Source organism: Passer montanus, unplaced genomic scaffold, assembly GCF_014805655.1.
Source record: "Passer montanus isolate IOZ18808 unplaced genomic scaffold, ASM1480565v1 scaffold63, whole genome shotgun sequence".
Classification (NCBI taxonomy): Eukaryota; Metazoa; Chordata; class Aves; order Passeriformes; family Passeridae; genus Passer; species Passer montanus.
Window position 1 is genome coordinate 3243662 of NW_024371371.1, and position 27906 is coordinate 3271567.

Below are 27906 nucleotides of genomic sequence, written 5' to 3' on the forward strand. Positions count from 1 at the left end.
CTTTCCTTAGCTTGGCATCATAATACTCCAGAGAGCTGCTCCTGTTGGGAGCAGTCCATCCCCAGCAGGGACATCTGGCAGCTGCTGCCTGCCCAGATCCTGGTATGACACATGAGCAGGATGCAGCCACGCCCCACCAGAAAGGGCTCCCCATCCTGCTGGTGGAAAGCCAGGCCCTCCATTCTCCATCAGTGCCTGAACACTCCTTGTCCCAAGGCTGCAGAGATCCCCAAGGGCTGCACATCATGGGATGGACTGGACTGGAAATGCAACTGCAGAGAGCTTGTAATAAATTAAAAATTCATTTATGTTTTATAGGAGACACTGAGGTACCTCCCCTCGACTGCTAAGTTAATAGTTTCCCAACACTTCTTTTTAAAAACAAAACAAAACAGAGCTTGGAGGAGGATGCTCCTAGATCTAGACCAACTTTGACTTGCTGTGCACTGTCTGGCAGAGCTAAACAACTGCCTGAGCCATGCTGCAATATGCAAGTATTAGAAAGTAAATTATATTTGATGCCAGCCATTATTACAGTGACCCATATTTTAGGGTTTCAACTGCATCTCTGCCAGTCTTCCTAAAGCAGGTTTTATTGCCAAGCTTGTATACGTGCCACCGTTCAATCAAATAAAGCAGCCTTCTGCCACAGGGTGAGCAAGATTAAGTAGAACTGATTTAAGTGCTCTTAAGAACAAGGGGCAACAAATGCAACCTCAGAAAATAAAAATCTGAACCATGAAGGAAATTTTGAAAACACAGTTTCACAGCACAAGCTGGTTTTCTCTGGAGTGGACAAGTCTCAGTTGGCTGACTCACTGCTATCTGGATTTACTGGAATGCATCAATCACATTTTCAGTATCAGCATTTCAGCCTTCAAGAGGCATGTCTGAAAGGTTCAGGTTTCCCACAGAGTGGTGCAGAGTTGCTTCCTCAGCCCAGAGCTGATAGAAGAAGAGGGCAGTCAGGTAGAGCCAACTAGGCCAGCCTGGGAGAAGAGGCTTTGGCAAATACAGTTACTGTAAGGTGCAGCTCCCCTCAGAACCCCAGGATGGAAAAAGCACCCATACACTGAAGAGTTAAATGCAAAATTCAGCAAAAATGACTGTAATGAGTGAAACATGAAGTTCCTCCCTGACTGACCAGAGACTAACTGTAAAAAGAACAGTCAAGTTCAGGAAAAATATTCTGACACTTTCCAACCAGAAGGATGAAACAGGAGGAGAAAGCCTGGGAGGGCACTAAGGGACCCCTCACTGCTGTGTGTACTGAGGAAAGGAAAAATCCCAAAGGCTGGCCCTGCAGAGCCAGCCAGAAGGCAACTGCAGCTTAGGTACAATGGACACATTTTTGTAGAAATCAAACAGCTGGAGGAGCAGGGCTGAGCACAAAGATGCAGTGGCCACGAACCACCCAAGCAGCAGAGGTATCTGTCTGCTTCAGAGACCTGAGCTGGGCTACTTCCCCACACAGGCTGCCCTTGGATATTGTAAATGCACGGCGAGCCCTGTGGCAGGGAAGAATGATGCATCTGACTCCATGTTGTCAGAAGGTTAATTTATTACTTTATGATACTGTATTATATTAAAGAATACTATACTATACTAAAGAATGCAGAAAGGATACTTACTGAATGATAAAAAGATGATAATGAAAACTCATGGCTCTGTCCAGAGTCCCAATGCAGCTTGGCCCTGATTGGCCAAAGAGTGAAAACAACTTGTCCAGAGTCCCAATACAGCTTGGCCCTGATTGGCCAAAGAGTGAAAACAACATAATCCACAACATAATCAGTGAAACAATCACCTGTGGGTAAACAATCTCCAAACACATTCCAAAGCAGCAAAACACAGGAGAAGCAAATGAGATAGGAATTGTTTTTCTTTTCTCTGAGGCCTCTCGCTGCCTTTCAGCTTCCCAGGAGAAAAACCCTGGGTGAAGGAATCATGTTCAGAGAATATGAATGCCACACATAGGTGTCCCAGGGATAGGAGAGGGGAAGGGCCCTCCAGAGCCTGCAGGCATGAGCAGCTTCCCAGTGGGTCAGCCACATCCCCACAGCTCTCCATGCCCTCGGGAAGGGCCTCCCCACTGCAGCATCCTCCCACTGCCCAGCTCCTCCATCCCACTGGGCTGGACACCCCAGCAGCTGCCTCCCATCAGCAACAGCTTTGTGGGGGGCAAGTGCTTCCCATTCCAGAGAAACACACACACTTCACAGATCAGAGGTAAAAGACTTTATTATCCCATGGGTTTTTCCTAAGAAGTAAGATTCCCACCAGACAAAATATACAAAGCATCTTATGTTTTCTTTCTACAACTGCATTCTCATCCTATGGAACAGTGACCACATGAGCTGACCCCAAAGAACCAAGGTTTGTCCTGACAGCTGCGGGACTGCACAGTTAGCACATCCAATGACCAGTTACATCATGCAGAACCAGAGGGGAGGGCAGGAGGCCTGTATGGCACCTGAGTGCAGGCTCAGGCTTCTAGAAATGAAGAGGAACGCAGGGCTTAAATTTACCAGTTACTGCCATTAAGTGAACCAATTCTCTGACCCACTTCTTGTCATCCTCTTGGCAATTAAAGGCTGGGGCTAGCAGCAAGTTATTGCTGGGAAAACACAATGCTAGAAAAATAAATGCCCATCTGGCAGTGGGAAACTTTCCACACCAACCTGCAAGAAGTGCACATAATTCTTCATTTTACATCAAGCTTAAAGCAGAATGAAACCAAAGTTCCCTCCTCTACTTGACAGAAATTAATATTTATAGCTATGTTTATGTAAAATAATAAATACTCAGCCTCTAATGATATACTAATTCCTATTGCAATACATGACCATCCTGAGATCCTGTTTTGTTTTCATATAATTAACTCATAAAATTAACACTCAGAAGTTTAAAATATATTAACTTTGCATTTTGGTTCTGCTGAGTTAATGATTGTACTTGCATTTACTTTATCCTTCCTCTTCCAAAACAACAAGCTCATTTCAACAGATGGTGAACAGGTCCAGATTTGCTGGAAACCAATTAAGAAGAATGTGCCAAGTTGAAACTCACCCCATTCTCTGAAGCCAAAAAACTGCCTGCATTTCAAGAACCTAATTAGTTTGAACTACATTTATGGAATGGAAGAAAGAATATTTAATTACTCTGCAATTCTTCTGCCTGATGATCAATAGAAATGCAGTTTTGTTCAAACAATTTCTCTGCAGTATATTGATCAGCTGAATCTTGCCTTGTGTCCGTATCTGTACTCCACTGGTGCCTGCAGATAATGTGATACACAGCTGGACTACAGTGATTACTATCAAAACAGCTTTCACTGGAGGAGTTACACAAGAATACACACTGTTAAAAGATTTGAAAAATCTGCTTCTTGACTTGCCAGTAAGTATCAGTTCTGCTGCTGACACCACCTTCCCTCTGCTGAGCTCTCAACCTGCCCTGTCTGTAGCTTCACAACTACTCCTTTCCAAAGTGCACCTGGTTTAGGTCATTATATCAGCCCCAAAATGGAAATCCTCCCCTTGTGCATACACCCTCTGTCCCAGTGCCATGGCAGCCTCAGAGCAATATCCCAGCCTGAAATTGCTCAGACAGGAAAAGAGCACCTATTGCCAGCATTCCTATTTCTCAGCCATCTCTTCTACCCAAACCTGCTCCCAAAAGAGATTCCCATCCTGTGGTGTGGAAGAAGCTGCATCTACCCCCAGCTATCTTGGAGCACTGTGTAAATTTAAGCCCAGCCAATATCTTGGGTAGGTAGCAGGGAAGAAAGGGTCACAAAGGACCCCAGAGGTTAGAGCTGCACAAGCTGGGGGCAGTATAAAAAGTAGCCAGATTACCATGTCTAAAGAGAGGGCTGAGAGCATGTGTGTGCAAGCAAAGCCAAGGAAGGTTACATCTGGAGAGTGGCTTTATGACTTTTGGCAGATAACAGTTTCGACCACAAAAGTGTTTTCAAAGTGACGAATGCGATGACAGTTTCCAGCCTCACGTCGACTGATACCTAGAAGTGATTTAAAGAGAGGAGAGAGGTGAATCAACAAATTATAATCTGTAAAAACCGAAGCAAGGAGGGGAAGGAGAGCAGATGAGATGCAACTTCCAAACACTGAAATGGGGGGACAACATAGCCCATACGGAAAGCAGCATTATCTGTTCTATGGAAGAATTAACAATCTTCTCTAGGATACAGTCCTGCAGTAAGAGCTGCTATGGGCTGAAGGAGCCATCTGCCAACAGCTGGTTTCAGCTGACAGCCTCTCAGTGTTATCTCAGAGACCAGAAAGCCCCAAGAAACCAGCAGAAGTCACAGGCTGGTACAGAGCACAGCCAAGAAGTGTTTAAAACACCTGCTCCTTTGTATCCCTGCATGCCTGATCCTGCTGTGGCTCCAGCCTGGGCTAATGCTTCCCCCTGGGTAATACTTCCCCATGCCCTCCAAATGCAGGTCCTCAGCTCTGGGCAGCTCTGCTGGCAGCTCCTCCCCCCTTACAGCAAACCCATGGTGCCCCAGTGACAAGCAGGACCGTGCCAGGGCTCCATGGGAGCAAACCAATGTGTGCCAGCAGCTCCTCCATGTCATTGCAGCTCCCACGGGGAAAGCACCATCAGCTACAGCCATGGGAACCTCTGCACCCTGCAGCTTCCCCGGAGATCCAAACCCCACTGACTGTAGGTCCATGTTCCAGGTGAGCCTTTAAGCATATCTTAAAAGCAACTTAATACAAATACTGCTATTAAAGAGTATTTTGCAGCAATGTTACCATTTCAATATAAGGTACATATTGCTAATTTCAATGAAATCATTTTTACACAGTCCGATGTTCCCTCTTCATAATGCTTTCCATACTATTATGAACTTAATTAATTAAAGGCAATTTGCAGACCTAATCTGCTCTGAATAGCTGCCACTGAATCAGGTGCCTTCATTAGGGAAATTTTCCAAACAATTCCCAACAGCACTGCTATTAGTGCAGCCCCAGGAGCCCACGTGTAAATGAATTGCTGGCTCCTGCAATCATTTTTGCAGGATTTGTATTGGGCTGATGGATGACACAAACACAGTAGCCAGCACCCGTTTGCAGCAGCATCCTGAAGTTGGGCTTGGATTAACTGGATGGGAAATGCCTCAAGACAAACCCCCAGAGGGAAACCCAGCTGTGACCATGAAGAGGCCAGCATGGCTGCACCAGCCACAGTGGGGCTGGGACATGGGGTGAGGAGCACGGGCAGGGCTGTGATGAGGGTGAGGACAGGGGCAGGACTGTGACATGGGTAAGGAGAACAGGGCAGGACTGCGATGAGGGTGAGGAGGATGGGACAGGGCTGTGATGTGAGTGAGGAGGATGGGACAGCATTCTGATGTGGCTGAGGACAGGGGCAGGCTGTGCTGAGGCTGAGGACAGGGGCAGACTGTGGGGTGGCTGAGGACAGGGGCAGGCTGTGCTGAGGCTGAGGACAGGGGCAGACTGTGGGGTGGCTGAGGACAGGGGCAGGCTGTGCTGAGGCTGAGGACAGGGGCAGACTGTGGGGTGGCTGAGGACAGGGGCAGGCTGTGCTGAGGCTGAGGACAGGGGCAGACTGTGGGGTGGCTGAGGACAGGGGCAGGCTGTGGTGAGGACAGGGGCAGGGTGTGGTGAGGCTGAGGACAGGGGCAGACTGTGGTGTGGCTGAGGACAGGGGCAGGCTGTGCTGAGGACAGGGGCAGGCTGTGGTGAGGACAGGGGCAGGCTGTGGGGAGGCTGAGGACAGGGGCAGGCTGTGGTGATGACAGGGCAGGGTGTGGTGTGGCTGGACAGGGGCAGGCGGTGGTGAGGACAGGGCAGGCTCTCACGCCGGCGGGCGCCGCGCCGCCGCAGCCGGTACGTCTCCTTGCCGCTGCACAGGCGGTAGATGAAGGAGCCCAGCTGCTCCATGTCACTGACGTGCTCCGTGGCAATCATCTCCTCCTGGATTATGTACGTCTGAGGCAGGTATGTCCCTTTCTGAAACGACAGGGTTTCCACTGAAATAAGGCACAAACACTCCCTGAACTCAACTGTTTCATGCAGAGCACCATGGACAACCAAACTGTAGAAAATTCATTCGCTGCTGAGGCTCAAGCTCCACTTAATGAGGCCAGTTAACATGTGACCTTGTCCTCGCAAGAAACTGTCCCTTGCTACTAGCACAGTGCACACAAAACAGATGAGATCCAAAAATGGAATGATCACATAAGGGGTGAAGTCAGTGTAGGATCAACCCTGTTATAAACTGACCCAAATTTTAGAGCAGGATGCCCAAAACTGTAATTCTGAGAGTACAACAAAGCCATCTGGAGAGAAATAAAAGCTTAACCAAAATTCCAGGAACTCCCATGAAATGTGCACTCTACATTTACTTCAAAAGAGAAAACCCAATACCACCAGCCCAGCCCAGATTTCAACATTCTCCTCTCCTCTCTGGTCCATTCAGCAGAGCCACAATGATGTCCTGCCCTTAGTGCCCACAGGAATGGGGACTGGAGATGGGCCATGGCACCACATTCAGAGAAGAACTGAGCTCTCCACACACCTTCAGTGCCCCAGGAACATCTGGCACAGTGACATCCCTGCTGTTGGGGTAGAGGCTACTATGAAGGCCAGGGTGATGAGTGAAGTGTCATGGCAGAAAGCTACCAGGGCACGGAAAAAAAGGGGTTTCTGTGTGTCCCCCAGAGATGGAGGTCACATCTTCCCCTGCAGGAAAGAGTTCAGCTCAGCACTGGAGATTCTCTGCAAGCTCATTCCCAGGTGCTCAGGGCATCTTTCATGTTTGGACATTGCTGTAGGAACAAACAGCTGTGTAACAAGTGCAGCCTGTGCCAGGGGGCACTTGTGAGTAGATACTAACTAGATCATGAAGCAAAGAATCACCTCTGGTCCCTTTCCCTTAACAAGAGTCAAAGAAATAAAAGAACTGTCAGACCCTGGGGCCAAGGTAAGCATAACTGTTTCAAGTTGAAAGGCATAGCTGGGTGTGTGTTCTGTCCCCATCTGCAGAGCTGGGCAGTTCTCTGCTGTCCATGGGGCAGTTTTCTTTATCTCTCCCACAGCCAATCCTCCCTCCAGGAGATCTCTGCTGTCCATGGCCACTGAGTGTCCCTGCAGGGCTGATCAAATTCCAGCATCCCATGGGGAGATGCTCTGCCCAGGGCAGGAGCCAAGCATTCCTACCTGGATACAATCTGAGCCTGGAACAGCACAGCAGCCTTTGCCCCCTGCATTCCCAGAGGAGCAGCTTTCTCCTGCCCTGCATTCCCAGAGGAAGAGCAGGCCCATCTCCAGCAGCCCTGGAGCTGCAGAGGAAAACTCCAGCGTTGTGCAGGATCCCTGCTCCAGCAGAAGCACAGCTGGCACTGCAGGAGGGCTGAGCCCCCATGGGATGGGACTGTGCCCCCACACTGACCCACAGGGGACAGGGCATGTTCTGGCTCTGGCAGGGTTGGGGTTTTTTTGTACTACTGCATTTGTATTTTTAATTTTCCTAGTAAAGAACTGTTATTCCTATTCCCATACCTTTGCCTGAGAGCCTCTTAATTTCAAAATTATAATAATTCAGAGGGAGGGGGTTTGCATTTTTCATTTCAAGGGAGGCTCCTGCCTTCCTTAGCAGACACCTGGCTTTTCAAACCAAGGCAATAACCACGGTGAAAAGCAAGCAATAGCAGCATTATTTCAGGTATCACCTCTTCTGTTTCCCAGGACTGGTTATCTCCACAGAGACATACCTGGAAACACACTACCTTAGCTCAGTGTTTTGCTGCTGGGCTGGCACAGCCAGGTAGATCAATAAGGCTGTCCTCTAACACTGCTGGATTAGAGAATTAGTGCCAGTTTGTACTACACTAACACTACAGCTCTGCAGGGAATTCCATTATTGATTTTCAGGGGGAGAAGGCAGAGGGGCTGTGAGATACAAGCAGTTCCTGGCAGGGCTGTCACAGGAACAGCCAAGGTGGGAACTTGGGATGTGCCACACCCTTGGCCTGGACAGAGGGCTCAGAGAGACAGACATGAGCACACCAGCCAGTTTCTCCACTGTCTCAGGCTGAAAGAGCTGTGGCAGGTGAAGGGGGAATCACCATTCCCCCATGGCAGGACTGTGTAACAAAGACAATACCTTCAAGTCTCTGCCAAGAACCTTCAGCAAGCTAAAGCTCTGAGCATCTTGTGTCCTGCAAGAGATGTGGATCATCCATCATTTAACTGGGTCACCTCCAGTCTCCTGCTGCTGCATGGGGGGAGCATCCTTTTATGTCAGACACTGATGCAGCCCTGGTCACTGAACTGTCACACCTGTGCAGAATAAAGCCTGAAAGAAGCAGGCACAGGGCATGTGGCAGCCACTCTGCAAAGGGGCACCCTAGCACCAGGCTGGCTGGGATGAAAGAGCAAAAGAGGTTCCCCAACTCCCTGTGCTGCCCTAGTCTGCTGGAGTTAATTGCTGGACTGTGATTTGATTCCAGAAACAGGAATGCAGCCACTGAACAGGTCCAAAACTAAACTTTCTGCTGGGAATTAGTCTCATTCATTAAGGACTTGACTGCATTCAGAAATACAGAGAAGGCAAAAATCTCCAAGTCCAAGGACCAACAAAGCTCACTCAGCATCCAAAAGGCAGCACTTTTGAGCAGCAGGACAAGTCATAAGGGCACAAAGATCCTTCCTGCAACAGGAATAAACCTGAGCTTTCTGCCTGACCAGCAAGGCCACCCCTCCCACATGTGGCCATGAAGATGACAGGCCCATAGGATCACAGCTAATTCAGCTGGGAAGGACCTCAGGACTTTATCTCACCTGGTCTTGAAAACCTTCAAGAATTTCACGGAGGCAGTACAACCTTCCTGGATACCCTGTTCCACTGCTTCACTGTCCTCATGGTGAAAAACTTTTTCTGAGCCCAAAACCAAGCTAACCACTTTAAAAGAATGTCTCTAAGGTTAAAGCCTCCAGAAACAGACTGGACACTACTGAGCACCTATCTCGATAATCAGGAGGTTACTTAAATTCACACCTGCTTTGGGCTCTTCAAGCACATAAGACCACTTTAATTGTATTGTTATCCCCTTTTTAAATTAAATGACAATGCATTATTTTTACTGACCGAGAGTTCATATCTGTTATTTTAGGATGTGACCAACATTCCCAATCTCTCCGTTGTTTTCCCTCAGCTTGTGCAATCCTGCCTTTTCCGTTTCCCTCTGCCCCAGGGACTGGTCACCTGCCAGGATCAGAAGCTGTGACAGGTCTGGAGTGAGCTGTAAGTAAATGTGTGTTGTACTCCTGCGGGGTTCCCAGTACATTTGCCATACAGTCACAGTGCATGAAATTGTGAGGACTGCTAGGAAACAAACTGGGAGTCTGACAGGGACTGGAGATCAGGCTCTCTCCGGGCATAACTGTTTGTCTCTGAGCTCACACTGCAAAGTTCACCATACTGCACACAGCAGGAAGTGAGCAAAGAGAATTTAAGAAAGAGTAAGAATTTGATTGTCTTTTTGTCCCCCCTTTCTTTTAAACAAACCCTCACAGGAGTGATAAAAGACCCAGGCTCAGTGCCTTGATTTACCTGCAGAAGACTGAGACAGATATGGACCTTTTGCAGTCTGAAAAATCCTGTGCTTTTTTCCTACTGTGAAGATTAAATAGTATTCTATTTTAAGATGGCTGCTTTCAGCAGCACAGGCTTCTGAACTGAACAAAATCGCTGGTACTAAACCAAATTAATGCTGGCTGTGAGCATAACTGCATGAGCCCAAGCCTGGTGCTGCAGCCCAGAAGGGAGGGCAGCACAGATTCCCCCCAAAAGGTGAGTGTTGAAGGCCTGTTCCTCCCCAAGGAACACTGAGAGCTCTGCAATTGACAAACCACAGTGCAAAACACAGGAGGGGGAAAGGAAGGAATTTTTTCTTTTTTCTCTTGATTCCTACAATCAGTAAACACCAGAGGGAAGGAACCTGCTGCTTCTCTGTGTCTCCCTGGTCAGGCTGATCATCATGCCAGCGTCACTATGCTGTCTGCACAATCACTACTTCAGCTAAACCTGCTGAAGCCTTCACTCTCCATGAGATTCAGGGCCAAGGCTCACTTCCCCAGACACAGCAGCTCTGATTTCCCAGGAGCTGCCAGCTGGCAGCCAGGAGCCCACTGAAGGAAAGCATGCAGGAGCAGGGCTGCAGCTGTACCTTCACGTTGACCAGCAGCTCCCACAGGTTGCGCGGAGGCATCACGATGGTGGTGTTGAGCTCGATGACGTAGCACTTGTCCAGTGTTATGTCATGATACGCTGTCAGACCCTGCATGCAAGCACAGGAACGACACTGAGCCTCTGCAAAGAACTCTGGCTGGGAAAATGGGTGAGAAGAGGGATTTCAGGGAACACAGGACACTGCATTAAACAAACCTCCCTACCAAGCAAGCAGAGTGGGTTGGAAAAACCTGGGGAGGGCCTTGGGCAGGAGGACACTCAGAATAGATCATGTGACAACAGTGACAGTGCTAGGCCATGAACACAGAGCTGGCCCCATGCTGGGCCCCCACAGGCCCCAGGAGCTCCTTACTCGCTGGAAATCGTGGATGATGTCTGCAGGGTCACTCCCTCCAAACTGGGGCACTGGGATGTTGATTTGCTCGTAGTTCTCTTCAATGTAGATCTTGACATCCTCGTGCAGCTCCAGCTGCCCTTTGAAGGGCGAGTACAGCGAGTCTTCGTACAGGACCCCGCAGTGGAACACGCTCTCACGGGGCAGCTGTGGGGACAGATCCAGGCAGGGTACAACACAACCCCCCAACAGCTACAGCAAGCGTGGGCAGGAGTGTACCCCTACTGGGTAACACTCCTCAGATGTTTGAAGATATTTTAAGATCAAGCTTTTTACCAGAAAACATTCTTGGTGAACCCAGTGCAAACGACCCCTGTGAAATGATCACATCTCACTTCATGCTAGCCAGGTCCAAACAGAATAACGAAATCCCTGCCAGCTTTCATAAGCAGTAATTCAGAAAGGCAAACTGACTGCCTGCAAGCTCTTCTATTTCCTCACCAGGCTGTTCACATCCCTCCATGGCCATGGCTTCCAGTAACTGCATTTTTCTACAGGAGGCATAGAAGAAACTGCCTATTTTCTAGGAGGCATAGAAGCTTGGGCCAAGTAGAGAATCATTTCTAGAGGCCTTTGTAGCTTGGAGTGCAAAAGGAACAAAACAAAGTGGATTCACCCCGCAGTAAAACAGAAGCTGCTGTTCTCTGAGCAGCCTGGGAGGTGTCCCTGCCAGGGCCTCCCTTGGGGCCAGGACTGCTTCTCCTAGGGAAGTGCCTCCACCAAAAGCCCAGGGACAGGAGTCCTCACCTGGGACAGGGCTGTGTGTGAGGGGAGAGCAGCCCTGGGGCTGTCACAGTATTTCCAGATGAGATGTAAATGAGAATGGGTAGTAAAGCACTGATGATTTCTTGAAACAAAGACTGCAAATTAATTTTACAGCAAGGAAATTTATGGAGAAAAGGAGTATATAAAAAGACTCTTCTGCTGAGTGGATAAGTGCTGGCTGCAGAGATGGAGGCAGCAGCAGTCCTGGGAGAACTCATTCACTAATAGCCACTCCACAGCACAATGAGGGCTGCAGTGCAAATCAGTGCTCTGGGGTTTCTTGGCTAAACACTCAGCAAGCCAGAGCTCAGCAGTTTCCTCCTCAAAAAGCAGCTCTGCCCTGTCTCATTCCCTGTGTTCTGACCCTCCACAGTGCTTCCAGCCCAGTGCCTTGGCCAGGCCAGGCCAGGCTTTGCAAAGACTATGTGGAAGAAAAGGTGCTGAATTTAATGGAGTTTGTGGTCTCACTTTCTACATCATCTCCCACTTAGTTCTTACTTCTCTGCTTACTTTATTAATAGCAGCACCTATTTTTGTCACACCCACAGAGTTTCTCTGTGCTAGAGCCTACCAAACCCACTGCAAAAAGCTGTTCCCTTGCCTGTACTCCCCTGCTCTCTCCAGGTTTGCTCTCCCCTTAACAGCCATGCTTTCAGACTGCTGTACCCCAGACAGCAGTGATGTGGGGTTTAGAAGGTACAACTGGCAGGATATTTTTATGCAGTTGAAAAGAAAGCAAAACGAAGCCATAAGGGAGGGTTTCTGGAAGGCCCTTCCTGGCACTGGGAATGGAGGTCAGCCTGAGCCTACCACCTTAAGAAATGCTCATCTGCAGTGCCCAGCAACCTGGCTCCTGAGTTAGCACAGCGCAGGGCAACAAAACCCAGCAGCACCTCTCTCAAAGGTGGCCTGGCTGCTCGCACTGATGGAGCCAGAAGTGCTTCCCACGTGTCTCCTACCTGGGTGATGAAGAAGTATCTGTAGACGTACATCGATGCGAAGACCAGCCCCAGCAGCAGCACCAGCAGGCCCATGGTCAGGTAGCACACCCCGCTGAGTGACGACCGGCGGCCCTGCGCCGCGGGGCCCGGCTCCTCCTGGGGACACAACACCAGCCCTCAGCTGCTGCTGGGCCACCAGCAGCCTGCTGGGCCCCCAAGGGTGCTCTGGGGTACCAGCAGCCTGCTGCTCCATACAAGGGTGCTGCAGGGCACCAGCAACCTGCTGTCTGCTCCAAGGGTGCTCTGGGGTACCAGCAGCCTGCTGCCCCCCCCAAGGGTGCTCCCAGGGCACCAGCAACCTGCTGGGCCCCCCAAGGGTGCTCTGGGGTACCAGCAGCCTGCTGCTCCATACAAGGGTGCTGCAGGGCACCAGCAACCTGCTGGCCCCTCCAAGGGTGCTCCCAGGGCACCAGCAATGCACTCTTCCATCCAAAGGGTGCTCCAGGGCACCAGCAACCTGCTGCTCCATCCAAGGGTGCTGGAGGGCACCAGCAACCTGCTCTTCCACCCAAAGGGTGCTCCCAGGGCACCAGCAATGCACTCTTCCATCCAAAGGGTGCTGCAGGGCACCAGCAGCCTGCTGCCCCCCCCAAGGGTCTCCCAGGGCACCAGCAATGCACTCTTCCATCCAAAGGGTGCTCCAGGGCACCAGCAACCTGCTCTTCCACCCAAAGGGTGCTCCCAGGGCACCAGAAACCTGCTGTCCTTTCCAAAGAAGTTGTATTGTGCAATGAACAGGGCAGGCACTGCCCTGCACAGCTACTTCAACCCAGCAACAGTAAAACACTTGAGCATTTTGCCTCCCTTACGCCAGACACACAAACAATATACATTATATAGCTATATATTTCTATGTATTGAAAAACAATGTGTGTCTGTGTGAACATACACAGACATATGTATCATCAGCTTCCCACCAATTGTTCAGAACAAAGACAAGCTTTTTTACAGTGGGATGTAAAGACTGACCAAAAATAAAAAAATAAAATCAGGAACTCTTAGTTCCTGGCTACTGAATGTAACAGCATTTATGTATTTATAGTCAAAATTTTTAGCTTAAATGCTGCCACTCATGGCAGAATTTCTAATTGGAAATTTTTGTGATGGGAATTACTGGTCCCAGAGAGGTACCTCCTGGCCCTGCTAAGGTGAGCTGACACAAACAGATGCACTGATCTCAACTTCATTTTCAAGCACATTGCAGCACAGCTCCCAGGAAAATGGACAGAACATCAAAAGAAAACAGACCTGTCCTCTTCAGAGTGCTGCCCAATCTACACAGACAGTACCCAGCTCACCTTGTCACAGCCCTGAAAACAGAGGGCAGCGCAAAGGCAGGGTTACCTCCTGGAGACAGCTCATCCCAACCCCTGATGCTCTTGTTTTTACTACCAAAATAACCCTTCAAATGTTAAGCAGAATGATGTAAGGCCTTTCAGAAGCAGATGAAAGAAGCTGGTTGAGAGATGCCCCAGTTTCCACAGAGAAGAGCTGAAAGCTGCCCTCAGCTGAGCAGGCAGGCTGGGGAGAGGCACCAGGGAGGGCTCTTGCAGATTAACTCCCTCTGTGCAGTCTGAGATCTGATGTGTTTGACTACAGACACTCTCCACAGCTACTTGGAGACTGCTACGAACGGGAGGAACAGGCTGGAAAGCAAACATCAGCCTCTCATTTCTAAGGTTCCTCAGTTCTTAAAGGAAGAGATGTTTCTCCAGAATAATGTGTTCAAGACCCACAGGGTGCTGCCAGGGCTGAAGCCCCAACAGGACAGGGCCCTGCGCCCCTGCCACCCTCTGGTGGCATCTGCCCAGCTCTGCCCAGCCCAGCTGGCAGCAAACCCCTCTTTCCCCTTTCCCTACCATGGAGCAGCCCTTGCAAGGGCAGCAGTTCAGTGCCAGGCTCAGAGGCATCATTCCTGTCCCAGACTGGGACACCCCAGCATCACTGAGGCACCTGTGGGGACCCTGCCAGGTGGGGATTCCCTGCTCCTGCCCTGCGCCTGAGCTCCACTGAGATGCAGGAACAGTGCCAGAGCCAGGAGCCTGCAGCCCCTCTCCCACCCACTGACTTTTTATTCCTAGCCACATTCAGCCTGGTAACTGCCAAGACCAAATTGCTTTGGGAGAGCTACAATTCCAGCACACCTCCAGGAGAAATTAATCTACATTTATTTCTCCTTCATCCCAGCTGCTGAAAGACCCACGGCACCTGGATTCACCTCCAGCTCCCTGCACTGAAGGATCACTGCAATCAGTTTGCTGCTGCTCCTCCAGCAAATAAAAGGGATGAGCAAGCTGAAAACTATTACATTTTTCCTCTCCTACTGCAGACAATGGGCAGCAACTCTAACAACCATAAAGAACAGAAAGAAAGAAACAAAAAAATCACATTACCAGAGGAAGTTTAAAGGCTCTCTGACATGAACCACTAGGACAAGGAAGTCATGCTGGATGTCAAGTGTTTCACAAAACCAGCTTTCCCCAGACACTTGTCACCACAGAAAGAGTGCAGACGGTGGGGGTGAAGAGCAATGAGACGATCTGCTGACACTGAAGCAAGGCTGAGAAGATGTTTAATGCTCTGCAAGTGAACCATATCCGAAGGGTGCCAGGCTGCTGTGCAGTTAATGCACCGCTGCTCCTGCGGTGGGCTGGAGAGAGGCTTCATGAGGACACAGCCACTCAAAGCGAAAAAAATACTCCCAATAAGAGAAAAGCTGTGTTTGAATAATGGTAGAGAGGGGAAATAAGCCCACAATGGTTTGCTACTTGCTAGGGCAGCTCTTTGCATGACCAAAGACACTGTGAGACTTCTGACCTCTCGCTGCCAAAGATGGATTCTGCTCCCTACAAAATATTCCTGGCTTCAGGAAAAATGCCAGAGCTTTGCGCTGTGGAAGAAGGTGGGAGAAGCAAAGCAGAGCTTTTATCTGGAAGAAGTTATTAAACAAGCCCCCAAATTTTGAGGGAGGAAAGAAAAAAATCAACAGCAACCATTCTGATGGAGCAGCAGTTTAGGCAGTGGCTTCTGCAGCCAGCCATGCCAAGGGGAACAATTAACACAGTCCTGCAAAATACTGCATAAAAATCACCTGGAAAACCTGACTAAAAATGTGTGTCTCCATCCGCCAGCCCCACAGATGGAAAGGACTCCAGCCTTTATCACTGTGAATAAATCACAATTAAATGCAGCTACAGCAGTCTGCACCTCGGCTTGGGGCTGGAGGCATCCCCAGCACTGAGAGCCCATGGATGGAGCAGTGCACAGCTCTTCATCCAGGATACGCCATCTGCACCAGCCTGGAAAATCCAAGCTTGTTGCACAGGCTGCTGCCCTGCTTGTGCCACTACACACCTCCTTCCCCACAGGACCCCCACTCCCTGAAGTAGAACTGTTTACAAACAGGGTACTCTAAAAAACAGAAAATCCATCACAGATTATTTCCATCTCTTCTTGCCTAGGAATGCCTGGCTCCCCAGCAAGGGGAGAATAAAACTTGGCAGCAGGGTTTTCCTGAGCAGTTCATACCCTCAAGGTGTGCATTTCCAAAGGACAAAAATCAAAATATTAACACACAAGAAAGCTGTACATTCACCAGATATTTAACAATATTCCAGAGAATTCATTAACCAGATGCACTCCTTGCAAAAAGCCATCCTATTAATTTCCTGCCTTGATCAAGGTTGGGTTTTTTTGGCCAAGAGGAATGGGAAAGGTTGGGCTCAAAACCATCCCTGGGCAGAGGCAGGGACAGGTATTTCAGCTGAGTAAACTGGCTTTCCTCTTTTCATTGTTTTAAACACAATATTCCAAGAGCTGGATGTATTTTACACAAAAATGAACATACGGCCCTTCCTCCCCTCCCTGGGCTGAGCAGAGGACAAACATTTATTTGTTTCTCCATGAAAGAACAGAAGGAAAAGCAAGAGCAGTGGCAGAAGGGCAGCACACGCACAGTCCAGGCAGTAGAGATGTGTATGTGTGGAAGATGCACAGACACACCCCCAGCTCTGCAGAGCATCCCACAGCCTCTCCACGCAGCGATCCCTTCTTTGCTCCATTTTCCTTGGCAGTGCCACTTTGCTGACCCTACAGAAAGGGCTGGGCCAGCTCCCTTTCCAGGGGACCATTTCAGAACAGGCAGTGGGTAGAGTTCCTTATGCTCTGCAACCCAAGGGGAAGCCACAGCTCGCTCTTCCCCTGCATGGACAATGGGAGAAAAAGCACCCACCTGTCACAAAAAGCACCTGCACATCTTGGTTTTTTGCCTGGCATTGTTCTGATAATCCCTCATTCCTGGGACAGTCAGAGGCAGCTCCACACAGAAGCCTGAGCTCCCAGACATGCTGACTCTGACTGCTGTCAGGCATTCAGCCCAGCACCCGCAGCAGACAGGATATTGGAATATAAAAAGGAATTCCTTCCCTCAGATAAAACAGGCTCGTCACTATGACTCAGTGCCCTGCCAGCTCACAGGGCCAGCACAGCAACAGAGTACAGGCAACAAATACCCAGATGGGAAAGGATGGAGGCATCATACAGACCATGGGGTAGAAGAGGCTTGAAAGCAGCCTGAGGGGTGGGGGGAAATCCTAATTCAGTCTTTGAGGATTTTCTTTGGAATTTCAGGTCTTGCTGAGGGCATTATGAAAATGGCTGGTGTCTTGTTATCCCTGTTTGGTACTGAATGGTTAAGGAACAGTTCTCCCACAAGGGCGTGGGGGACAAAAACCTGGTTGGGTACAATATCTGGTCCAAGGTTTGGAAATCAAGTTCAAAGGCCACAGTGAGTCAGAGGAGGGAAACCTCCCAGACACCTGTGGCTGAGCCAGCCCCCCAGCTTCACAGCGCTGAGCCTTTGGACACAGCGCTGGAGGAGCTGCTAACAAGAACCATAACTGGTGAGATGCTGCCTTTGGAATTTCTCATTAATACAGGAGAAGGTTATAAAAATAGAAATGTAACATTATTGCTCCTTCATCACCCATGTCTTGCTGAAGATGACAGAAGTGAGAAAATTAGAAGTGTCGTGTCACGCCTCGATCCCTTCCCAAGTCACACATTGTCTCAGCAGAGATGGGCTCAGCTCGTGGCCCTTTTCTGCTGCTGCAGCTTCAGAAACAGAGCAGGCCTCCACAAACCCTGGTTCCTGCATTTCTGAAACACACAGCCTTGAAATCTTTCATTTTAGGTGTAGCAAGGCCTGACAGACTGGTGACAGAGATTGGCAAGTGTCTAAATATACACCCCCAACAGGAAAAGAAGCGTGGGGTGACTAAAAATAGTAGATGTGATTTTGATGACTGACAAGTGAGGAGAGAAATGCAACGCAAAGGGATGCAGTTTGGAGAGCAGTGCCATGTAAAACATGTCATCACTCTATGGGACACTGTTCAAGGGAGCAGCAGCCTGAGCTCTCAGTGTTTGATGCACTGACATAACTGCAGACACTGCCATGGCTTCCTCAAAGGATGCAGGCTCCAAACGTAAGAAACCCTCATCAGAACAATCTAACTTACCTTGCAGTTCACTCATTTCTGGTAGCCAAAGGCCAATATGGACTATGGGAAAACAAAAAATAGCAGGTCAAGGTCGCTACCTCCAGCACATCAAGTCCCATATTCACAGCAAAATCAGTAACTGCTTTACAATACATAAGCACTTGCAATAGTGGCACCTCCACTGACTTCAAGTGGAAAACCACCACAGCTGATTGCTGGAAAACTGCAGTGCTGCCACTTACAGCAGGTGTAAGCTGGAAGGGACTGAGCTCTCCTCTGATGTGATGGCTTAGCCAGTGTCCCCTCTTGGGGAGGTGACCCCCGTGCCTGTACCCAGAACCTGCTCTTTCTGCTTGTGAAGCAAAGCCCCCACCCACCCACACCCCTGCTCCCCGCAGGGGCTGGGCACTCCCTGCTGCTCCCGGCTCCAGGAGAGGCACGATACACTGTAAGGTGGAGAAATCCAGAGCTGCCTCCCAAAGACAGCCATCCATGTCTGTACTCAGGAATTCCAGCACAGGGGAGCTCAGTGGTGCAGAGCCCCCAGGGATGGCCAGAGCGAGCTGGGTGGGCAGGCAGGCTCCAGGCTGGAGCACCTGCCAAGCTCTGCACAAGAGAGGTGAGAGACTACACACAGGGAACAGGCAGACATGGGAAGACAAGAAGAGGGAGAGGAACAGAGAGATAAAATATCACAGCATATCACAGGCATCCATCAAAGCACCCCCAACACTCCAAAGAAGGCTCCTGTGCCAGATGAACCAAAAATGAGTCCTGTGTTCAAGAGCAGTTATGCTTGGAGAGAGGAGAGGAAGCAAAATGAGGAGAATACTGGGTAAGCCCGTGGGGGAAGACTGCCTGAGGAACTGCCCTGGCTGAGAGGGGTCAGAGCTCTGCACTGGCAATGAGAGGCCTCTCAAGGAGCCCACACATGGGAGGAGAGTCCTTCCAGGCTGAAGGGCATTTCTGATGCTCTAGGTCAGAAAAGGAAACATGTGCATGCACAGACAGAGAGGAAAACACACACACACACACATATATATATGGCACAAGGTTTCCAAGGCAACCAAAGCCCTGCTCACAGTCCTTGCTTGAGCAGTGCTTGCACTAGCCACCCGACAGCATTTCCACAGAGAACACAACTTTTGGACTCAAAGATGCCTGGAAGCAAAAAAAAAAACAAACCCAAAAGCTAGCTGGTAATTAAGAGACCATCACAGCTAAAGGCAAAAAAGTTGCAATAAATGAATCTACTCACACCTTTGAGTGACACCACAGCATGTGACTAGCAACAAAGCCACCTGCCTCAGGAGTCACTTCACAGTGCTGGAAATTAGAATATCAAAAACAACCACTGGCTAATTAAAACCCCCAGCATTGTTGCTATACGACAAAGACAGCAGGATGTTAAAAATGCAGCCTAGCATGTGGGAGCTCCTAAGCACTCAGTGATCATATTTTCCTTCTCCCTCACTGGCAAGAGAGATATAAATCCCCCTCTTTTCTGCTTTTTTCATCCCTTGATGGAACTAAGGGGCTGTTTCTCCTCCCTCTTTGCACAGGGGTGAGGAATTAATTTCCATATTTTTGTTTTGTTTTGTTTTTTTGGCAGAAGCACAACAACTTCCAGCTGGAATGATTCCAGCCTCCCTCTCCTTCTCCCAGGAGTACAACCATTCAGAGCATTAGCAGAGCTAACAAAGCCCCTGGTAAAAACAAGACTGTTCTTACCACGCTCACAGCTGAAGCCCTGAGCATCATGTTGAACAGAGAGGCAGGCAGAGAGAAAATAAACAGCTGTGACAAAGTGGCAAAAAAAAATCCCAACCTGGGCATTTAACAGCCTGACTGCCAAAATACTGATTCAGATAAACACAGCCTGATTTCCAGGCCACTCACTGCAATAATGGGGAAAATCAGTCCCTGCCATGGAGCAGCTCCAAGACCACAGCTCAAAGGCTCTGGAGCACCTGGGCAGACCTCACCTGGGAGAGGGAAGGAGCCAGCACAGCCATGTGAAGGCCATGGGTTGTTTAGGGGTTTTTTACAAAAGACTCCCTGAAGTGGGAGGCGGCATTAAAAGAATGGGAATCTTCCCCAGGAGTAGAATGGAGGTTAAGCTTTGGCACTAAGCCTCAAAACCTCTCTAGAGCAATGATAGGCAAAAGGCAGCTCAAGCAAGAGTGGAGCAGAGCAGCTGTTCTGGGAATAGGGGAAGGTCTTAAACTGAGAGGCTGGCAAATTTAAAGAGAGCCTTGACTCAAAAGTAAAGACATATGCAGGTGGGCAGACACCTGACTCCTTAAAAGACCTCTCACAAATGCCAAAAATATTCAAGAACACTGCAAAACTGAGGTAAGGAAATGCCAACAGCTTTCAGCTTGCTCTTGGTGTAGCTCAGCCTTCCTTCTCCTCCCAGGTGAAGGGAAGAGAAGCTGCTACCAAAACCAGTCTGTTTGCCTCTACCATCATGCAGGGCTTGGAAGAAGCAAGCCATGAGCCTGCTTCATGAGCCAAAATGCTGAGCTGTCCCTCGGGACACACTCCCCTTGTCCCAGACTGCAATTGTACAACTGCTCTCCTGTAAAACAAACCAAGCTAGCAGCCCATGCAGGGGGCCCTGGCACAAGGCAAGGGAGACAGAGGCTGATTTTGCAAGAAGTGTGAAGGATTGGGTGCTGCGGCAGCACATCTGAAAGAAGAAAATGTGACAGGGAAAAGACACATCAAAAGGTTTCACACTATTTCACCTGAAGTTTTTCACCTCTAGTGATGCCTTTGGATGCTAATGAAGCACCAGAGCAGAGCAACAGCTGGGCCCAGGACTCACCTGGACACTGCCACTGGGCTCTCATACTGCTTCCCTCAAAAGCTCCATGTCTGGAGAGCTTTGGGGTGTGTACAATTTAAAATCACAGCACCGACCTCGGAGCTGGCACAGTCAAGGCAGGCAGAGATGGTCAAATCAGGCATTCTGGATCTCACCAAGAGCAAGCCAAGCACTGCTGATCTGGCTATGGTCAATGAAGCCAGCATGTTCTCCTCACTCTTCCTCTAGATGTGACTGATTCCCAAAAGCTGGAAGAAAGGACACAGCCATGCCCAAGATGCCCAAGAACATCCTGCCTTCTGCTGGTTCTGCACACAAGAGGGACAAGTCCCAGCCAGAAACCTGCACTGATCACTCCGAGCAGAGGGGCAGAGTCCAGCATCTCCTGGAGGACAAGTTCAATCATCTTCAAGGAAACAGACTTCAGGTTACAGCATTTGCTTCTTCCCTGAAAATCAGGACTTGCACAGTGTCACACCATAAAATGAAGTCACTACTCCCTTCTGGAACACTGACAGCTATTATCTCTTCTCCCAGCAACAGTATAGGAAAACTCTGACAGTCAATCCTACACTTGAAAATTTACCACAAAGAAAAGGTGTCTAGTTTAACAACAGCAAGGGAGAGGAGGCAAATTTACCCTTCTCTTTGTTGTTCAAACTGACTTCAAAGGTAGTGCATGGCACCAAGGAAAACAACTCTAAAAAGCAAGTGCAGAGAGATAAGTGAAAAAAAACAGAACCCTCACACTGTCCTCCTTCAAATGGTAACACTGGCATTAAAAAAAAACCCCAAACATTCCTAGGTTCTCACACATCACTTGGGAAGAAAATATGTACCTACACGTGAAGATACCTTTTCCATCTCCTGTAACCCTGGTAATGCGCAAACATTTCACAGCACAAAATCAGGAACTGCAGAGCGGCCCATGGGAACACCTCACCCTCCATCTCTCCAGACCTGCCTGCAGTGCCCTGCTGGATGCAGCTCCCTTCTTCTGGGCTTCTGTCCCCTACTTACTTTTGGTTCATTTGTACCCTTTGAAATTATTTTTTTAACTATTTCTTGGTTTTATGTGTTTTGCCAAAAAGAACCTCACCAAAGCCGCTGTGCCCAAAGCAGGTAAATGCAATAGGTTCTTCCCATGTGAAGAGCTCCTCCATGCAAAGCTGGGCTGGCTCCAGCTCTCCCCCAGCTTTGAGAGAACACAACCCCCTGGACAGCTATTTCCAGTTCCTCACTCTCCAGCTCTTCAGTCTACATCTCTTTGGTGAAAGACAGCTACATGTTTCAAAATTCGGTTGCATTTATAATGTTTCTGCTTGGAATAGATATTCTCTGTCCTAATCCCTCTGCCAGTTTTAGCCAGATCCTTTGTCATGCTCAGCTGGAATATCAAATATTCATGTCTGGAGTCCAGTAAGACACTGAAGTCTAGTACTTCACTAGAGCAGATCCTGCAAGGGGTCCAGAGACATCTTTCTTTTTCCAATTCAGACCTTTTTCTCTGGTTCCAAAGCATCCCCAAACCACAGAAAACCAAAATCAAATGACAGTGCTTCTCTTTAAGCAAACAACTCCGTACAGGCCACAAAAAGAAAGCACCATTTCAGCCCACGTGGTTATAGGAGGGTTGGGCAAAGACCAGGAATAACCTTCTGTCACAGAAGGCTGCTTCTTAAAATTAGGATCTACCATATTCAACTCCCTAAGCCTGAACATGGTGAGAACCCCCGCAGCTTGAGAGCCTCAAGCCTGGACTCAAGCCTGCAAACATGTCAATGAGCACAATCAATCCACACTGCTGCCAGCAAGCTTTTCCTTCCTCTCTCTGAATTTACAGCTTGCTTTGTGAAAAAGCCTCTTTTTAAAAGAAGACTCTTCCTCACATCCCCTTCCCTCGCCATCTGTCTCCCACCTCACAATATTCTGCAAAGAAGTCCCTCACAAAACCCAACACTGCATTGGCACAGCAGCATCCACAGGTGGGTGTGACTGTGCTTCATGTGCCCAAAGAGCCACTGCTCCTCCACCTGCCCCCTGAGCAGGAACCCAGCTCTGGAGCATCACTGCTCAAGGTGCACCAAACCCCTGGGAGAGCCAGAAGCGGCACTGCTGTCCTGCTGCCACCACAAAGCTCTGATCCTCTTGGGCTTGCTCGGGCAAATGCAAAGCATTCCCAGCTCTCCATGGCCAGCTGGGCATCAGGAAAGGCAGGGGAGCAGGGACACAGCACCAGCCCCAACACTGAGGCACTGTCTGCCTGCTTAAGAGCTCCACATCCACAGCAGACCTGCTCCTCACTGGGGAGATGTGCAGTCACAGGGAACAGAGCTTCCTGGGCACCAGAGGGGTCCTCAGGGAATGTGTTCCTCGTGGTTTTCAGGCTTTGCCCTGCAATTTCTGCCAAGCAGGGCAACCATGCTGGGTGTGGGAGACGTGGCAACAAGGAGGAGGCTGGGACAGCTCAGGCAGGAGCTGAGGCACCCAGCAGACACAGGTCCTGAGGTGCAGCTACAGAGAAACCACCCAGACACAGAAGGGTTGGGTGGATCCAGCACCAGGCAGCAAGCAGCTCCTTGTGAAAAACTTCTCCACACAACCAGGAAAGGTGTGATCCAAAGACCACTGAGTCTTGTCAAGACTTTGGGAATGCAGACAGGATGAAAGACATCAAATCAAAGCCTGGTATTACTGCAACCAGCCAAGAGCAAAAACCATCAGTCACAGCCTGCAGACAGCATTGTGTGTACCCTGGAAAGCCCCTCACAGTCCCCGGGGCTGTGAGCCACTGCCAAGGTGTTTCCAGCAGACTCACCAGGCTGTGGATATGAAGGGAGCTCTCCCAGTCCTGCTTGGCCTGTAAAATCCTTCTCTCCACCAGCCAGGCCTGAGCAAACACTGCCCTGCCTTGGACACTCATCCTTCCAGAGACAAACAGGACTGCACGAGCAGTCCTTTTCCAGAGGCAGGACAAGAGGCTCCTGAGAGAGCAGCCCCTGGCTCACACAGATGTGTTCCCCCCATCCCATTTCCCCCACCCAGCAGCACTGAGTGCTGGGCACAGCCCTCAGCCGGGCCACTGGGGCAGCCAGAGCCCACTCTGGACAGAGAGAGGGCTGAGAGGTGCCCTCCAGCGCTTTCATCTGCACCAGGTCAGGCAGCAGCTGTTAATGAAACCCCTTCTCTCTGGCTCTTGCACTGCCTCTGCCAAATAACAAGCAATTATTAGAGGGGTGCACAAGGGATCAAAAAAAGCCCCAAAAAACCCAACCCAAATTTTGACCAGAGAGCTCCAGCTATCAGTTTTATTTGGTTCCTGTGGATTTCAACATTCATCACAATCACAAGGAGAATATTTCCCAGGGCAGTTACAGACACAGCCTATGTGTCTATTTCCATTTTAGACTGCAAATATGGAGTTCAATTAAAACTTACGGAATACTATTTTGCATCTGAACAAATATTTTCCAATGAACACAAGGGATTATTTTACTGGCTGCACAACCTCAAGCTACCTTCTGCTCAAGGCTGCTACATCCCCACAGTTCCTACTTAATGACAAGATTGTTTCTTCCATAATCTCTTAAAGTCTTGCAACAGTCTCAAAATTACATTGATTTTTCTGACAGGAGTTCAAACTGCATATTCTTGCTGATTCAAGCCAAGCTGTGCAGGGTAGAAACAAGGCTCAGCACATGCAAGCTTGCTGTCACGACTCCTCACCTACCACTTTTCAGGACACATTAGCATTACAGACATCTTCCTGCCTGCTGCATCTTTGCATTCACCGAGCACCTGCCATTCCCAGGCTGCAGAAGCTGACGCTGAATCATTTCCCAGCTCTGGCTCCTATCACTGGGATTGAAGTTATGAGATCAAAGAGGAAAGGAATGCAGAGCATCTTGTTTGCATGTCACCAATGCCATTCTGCTGTGAGGCAGCTTGAGAAAGACACACACAGACAGAAATTATTGGCAGCAAGAGCATGGCAAGAAAGCCTGGCTACGGAAGGACCAACACCACCAGATGGGTGTTTAACAAAGGTAAAGGTCCAGCTAAGCCCAAGCACAACAAAGAATCCACTCTCATGGTCTGAAAAACATCATCAGGAAGAGGCCACCTGATGTCAGTGGATGTGCTGCTCCCTGGACATCCTCACACTGCACAGACTCACTGTAACCCACTCCTGCCCTTGTTTCATGGGTCTTATGTGGATGTTCTTACATGTCTGTCTGCTGGAATCAAGAGACTCTTGAGGAGTCTTTGTTCTAAATTTGTGTTTTTAGGTTCCTTTGTAGCTCACAGAGGTGGGCTTAAAAGAACACCACCATACCTCCCAAGAGTCAGAGAAAAGCCCAAGGCAATATAAAACCCTCAAAATTTATTATTTGCTACCTAAGCCAATTTCATACATCTGGCAGGACCTGAATCAGAATAATTTTGATTCCTGGGATCTGGCAGCACTAATGATAGAAACAAGCTTCTGTACTTTATTACTTTTTAAACTGCTTTTCTCACAGTGTTCATGAGAAATAGACAGATCCTGCCTGAACTCGGGCAGGATCAACAGAAGAACTGAGTTTCTGGCTGTGGAAAGCTGGTTTAATGGCAGGATGAGCTGGAAGCCCAGCGTGACAGTCAGCTTCCAGGGCTGGACATCAGAAGCAGGAAGAAAACCAGCACCTTAGTTTGTAATTAGGAAATACAGTCAGGAAATCACCAAGAGGTCACAGTCAGCCACGTTCCCCCAGGTCTCTGCAGAGCTCCCTGGCGTGAGATTAACAGATGCAATCATGACACACCAAGCACAGCCAGACCCTGGCAGCAGAGCCGAGACCTGCGAGCACATCGTGTGTGATGGGAGAGATCATCATGGTCTAAGCGACTCTCTGAACTCCGCAGAGCACAGCAGTCTCCTGAAGCCCCTGCTGCAAAGCACTTCTCCAGAGCAATTCCCACTTGTCTGGTGAGGCACGAGGAGGAACACTCTGCACTGCTGCAGGAACAGAGCAAAACCACAGCTCCCATATCGGTTTTTGAGTCAGAGAGAGACTAGGGTTCAATAAACGATCAGACCACATGCAGAGCCTAGGGATTTGTGAGGAATACAGAAATACCATTCAGGACTCCTCTGAAGCAGGAGCGCTGTAACAAGGCACAGGGGATGCCGGGGTCAGGCCCAGCTCAGGATGACACCCTCACACCACTCAGTGTGGAATCCACCCAGCAGGTCCACCCTCGCTGCTGTAACAAGGCACAGGGGATGCCAGGGTCAGGCCCAGCTCAGGACACCCTCACACCACTCAGTGTGGAATCCACCCAGCAGGTCCACCCTCGCAGCAGGGCTGGCAAGTGGGGCTCTCCAGCATCAGAGACTTCACAAAGACCCAGCTCCTGCCAAACACAACCGTGCCTGGTTCACTGTCCGTGCTGGAGAGGGGCACTGCCCGTGCCACCCCCGGCACTGCCCGACAGCGCCTGGCCCACACGGCCCGGGAGCGACCCACACAGCTCTACCCAGCCCACGGTCCGCACCTGCTACGGATGTTCCAGTGCCTTCGCTCCCCTTGTGCCTGAAGGGATCCCAACCCTGCAGGCACGAGCATGGCTCCCCTCTCCTCCCCATCACCTGAAGCCAGCAGAGCGGCTCCACATCACCGGGTCAACTCCCATCGGCAAAGCATCTAGAGGTCTGTGCTCTTAGCCCCCTGCTTCCCATCCTTCTCCAGCACCATCTGCTTTCCTCCTCCTGCCTCTTCCCCGTGCCAACCCAAAGCCCTCAAAAAAGATGTTAGGATTTGAAATCCACCCATGTATGACCAATCCGAAATTACATTCCCGCAGGCTAACCCGCCCGAAGGGACGAGTTCCGCTGCCACAGTGTGCGCTGGGCATTCACTCCCGCGCCCAGGGACGGCTGCCCGCGCCACGCCGCCGCTACCCTGCCCCGCTCCTCTGAACTTCGGGCGCCCACCGAGCCCCCGAAGCCGTCGGTAAAGCCGTCCGGCTTCTGCCGGTGCCCGTCCGAAGCAGCACCACACCACCGGCACCCCTCGACCCCCGCCGCCCCTGGCCCCCGCCCCACTCACGGCGCCCGGGGGCAGCAGCACGGCGCCCGCCACGCCATCGCCCCCCGCCGCCTTCTCCTTCTCCTTGTCCGGCTTGAGCGCCGCGGGCGGCTGCTGGACACCGATCTTCACCATGGCCCCGCTCCGCCGCCACCGCCGGCCCCGGCACCGCCCCGGGGAGGGGCCGCGACAGCCCGCTGCGGGCACTGGGCGGGCACCGGGCCCTCACAGCCCCCGGCGGGTACCGGGCCCTCACAGCCGCCCTGGGCCCTGTCTGCCCGCGCAGACCCGGCTGCCCCAGCACCCCCGGGCCCCGGGACATGGAGCGGGTGCAGCGGCACCCTCGGGCTCTTGGGGCACGGCACTGCTGACATCGGGTCAGCAAAGGGGAAAAACCAAACCAAAGTACCCCCGAGGCTGAAGCTGCAGCAGCCCGCAGCAGCTGTACACAGAGAGCAGCTGTACACAGAGAGCTGTACACAGACGGCTGCTCCAGGAAAGCTGGAGCACCCAGCCGCTCCTCACTTGGAGCCTCAGAACAGGATCCGTGCAGTGCAGCAGCTGTACACAGAGAGCAGGGGTTGCTCTGGGAAAGCTGGAGCACCCAGCCGCTCCTCACTTGGAGCCTCAGAACAGGATCCGTGCAGGAACTAGGGTGGCCTTTCCCCCAGGCTCAGCTCCGGGAGCACAGCAGATGGATTCCCTTCATCGTGGGGACAGTGATCCACTAAATGCCCTGTCTGCCAGAAGCAGAGCGTGGCATGCAGAAGAGAACTGGGGGAGGGTTGGGTTGCTTTTGTCACCAGATGATGGCTGGGGAGCAGCAGGGAGCACCGCAAGGAGTAAAGAACACATGTTGACAGTTTTGTTAAGTAAAAAAAATGGAAAAAGCCCATTAACAAAACCCTCTCTGCCAGTTACAGGTAATAAGGAAAGTAGGAAATTGTCAGTGGATAAACACAGCACTACCCTTACATTGATTTGGTCCACTTAAACATAGTATTTATTTATAATAAAGTTGTTATGAGCATTTTCTTTTGATCCAGATGGGTTCATTATGTACTGAGTGCTTTACATCATGTTTTGAACTAAGCCATTG

At 50.2% G+C, this 27906-nt stretch overlaps 1 protein-coding gene across 1 annotated transcript; it reads right to left on the reverse strand.

The window, feature by feature from the left end:
- Nucleotides 1–2223: 2223 nt before the first annotated feature.
- ITM2C (integral membrane protein 2C) lies at nt 2224–26986 on the reverse strand. Its single transcript, XM_039727970.1, has 6 exons — nt 26829–26986; nt 12364–12501; nt 10598–10786; nt 10223–10333; nt 5852–6002; nt 2224–4021 (listed from the first exon to the last, which is right to left on the reverse strand). Exons 1-6 carry the CDS (start codon nt 26940–26942, stop codon nt 3930–3932), a joined length of 795 nt encoding a protein of 264 aa, XP_039583904.1. The 5' UTR covers nt 26943–26986; the 3' UTR covers nt 2224–3929.
- Nucleotides 26987–27906: the final 920 nt, after the last annotated feature.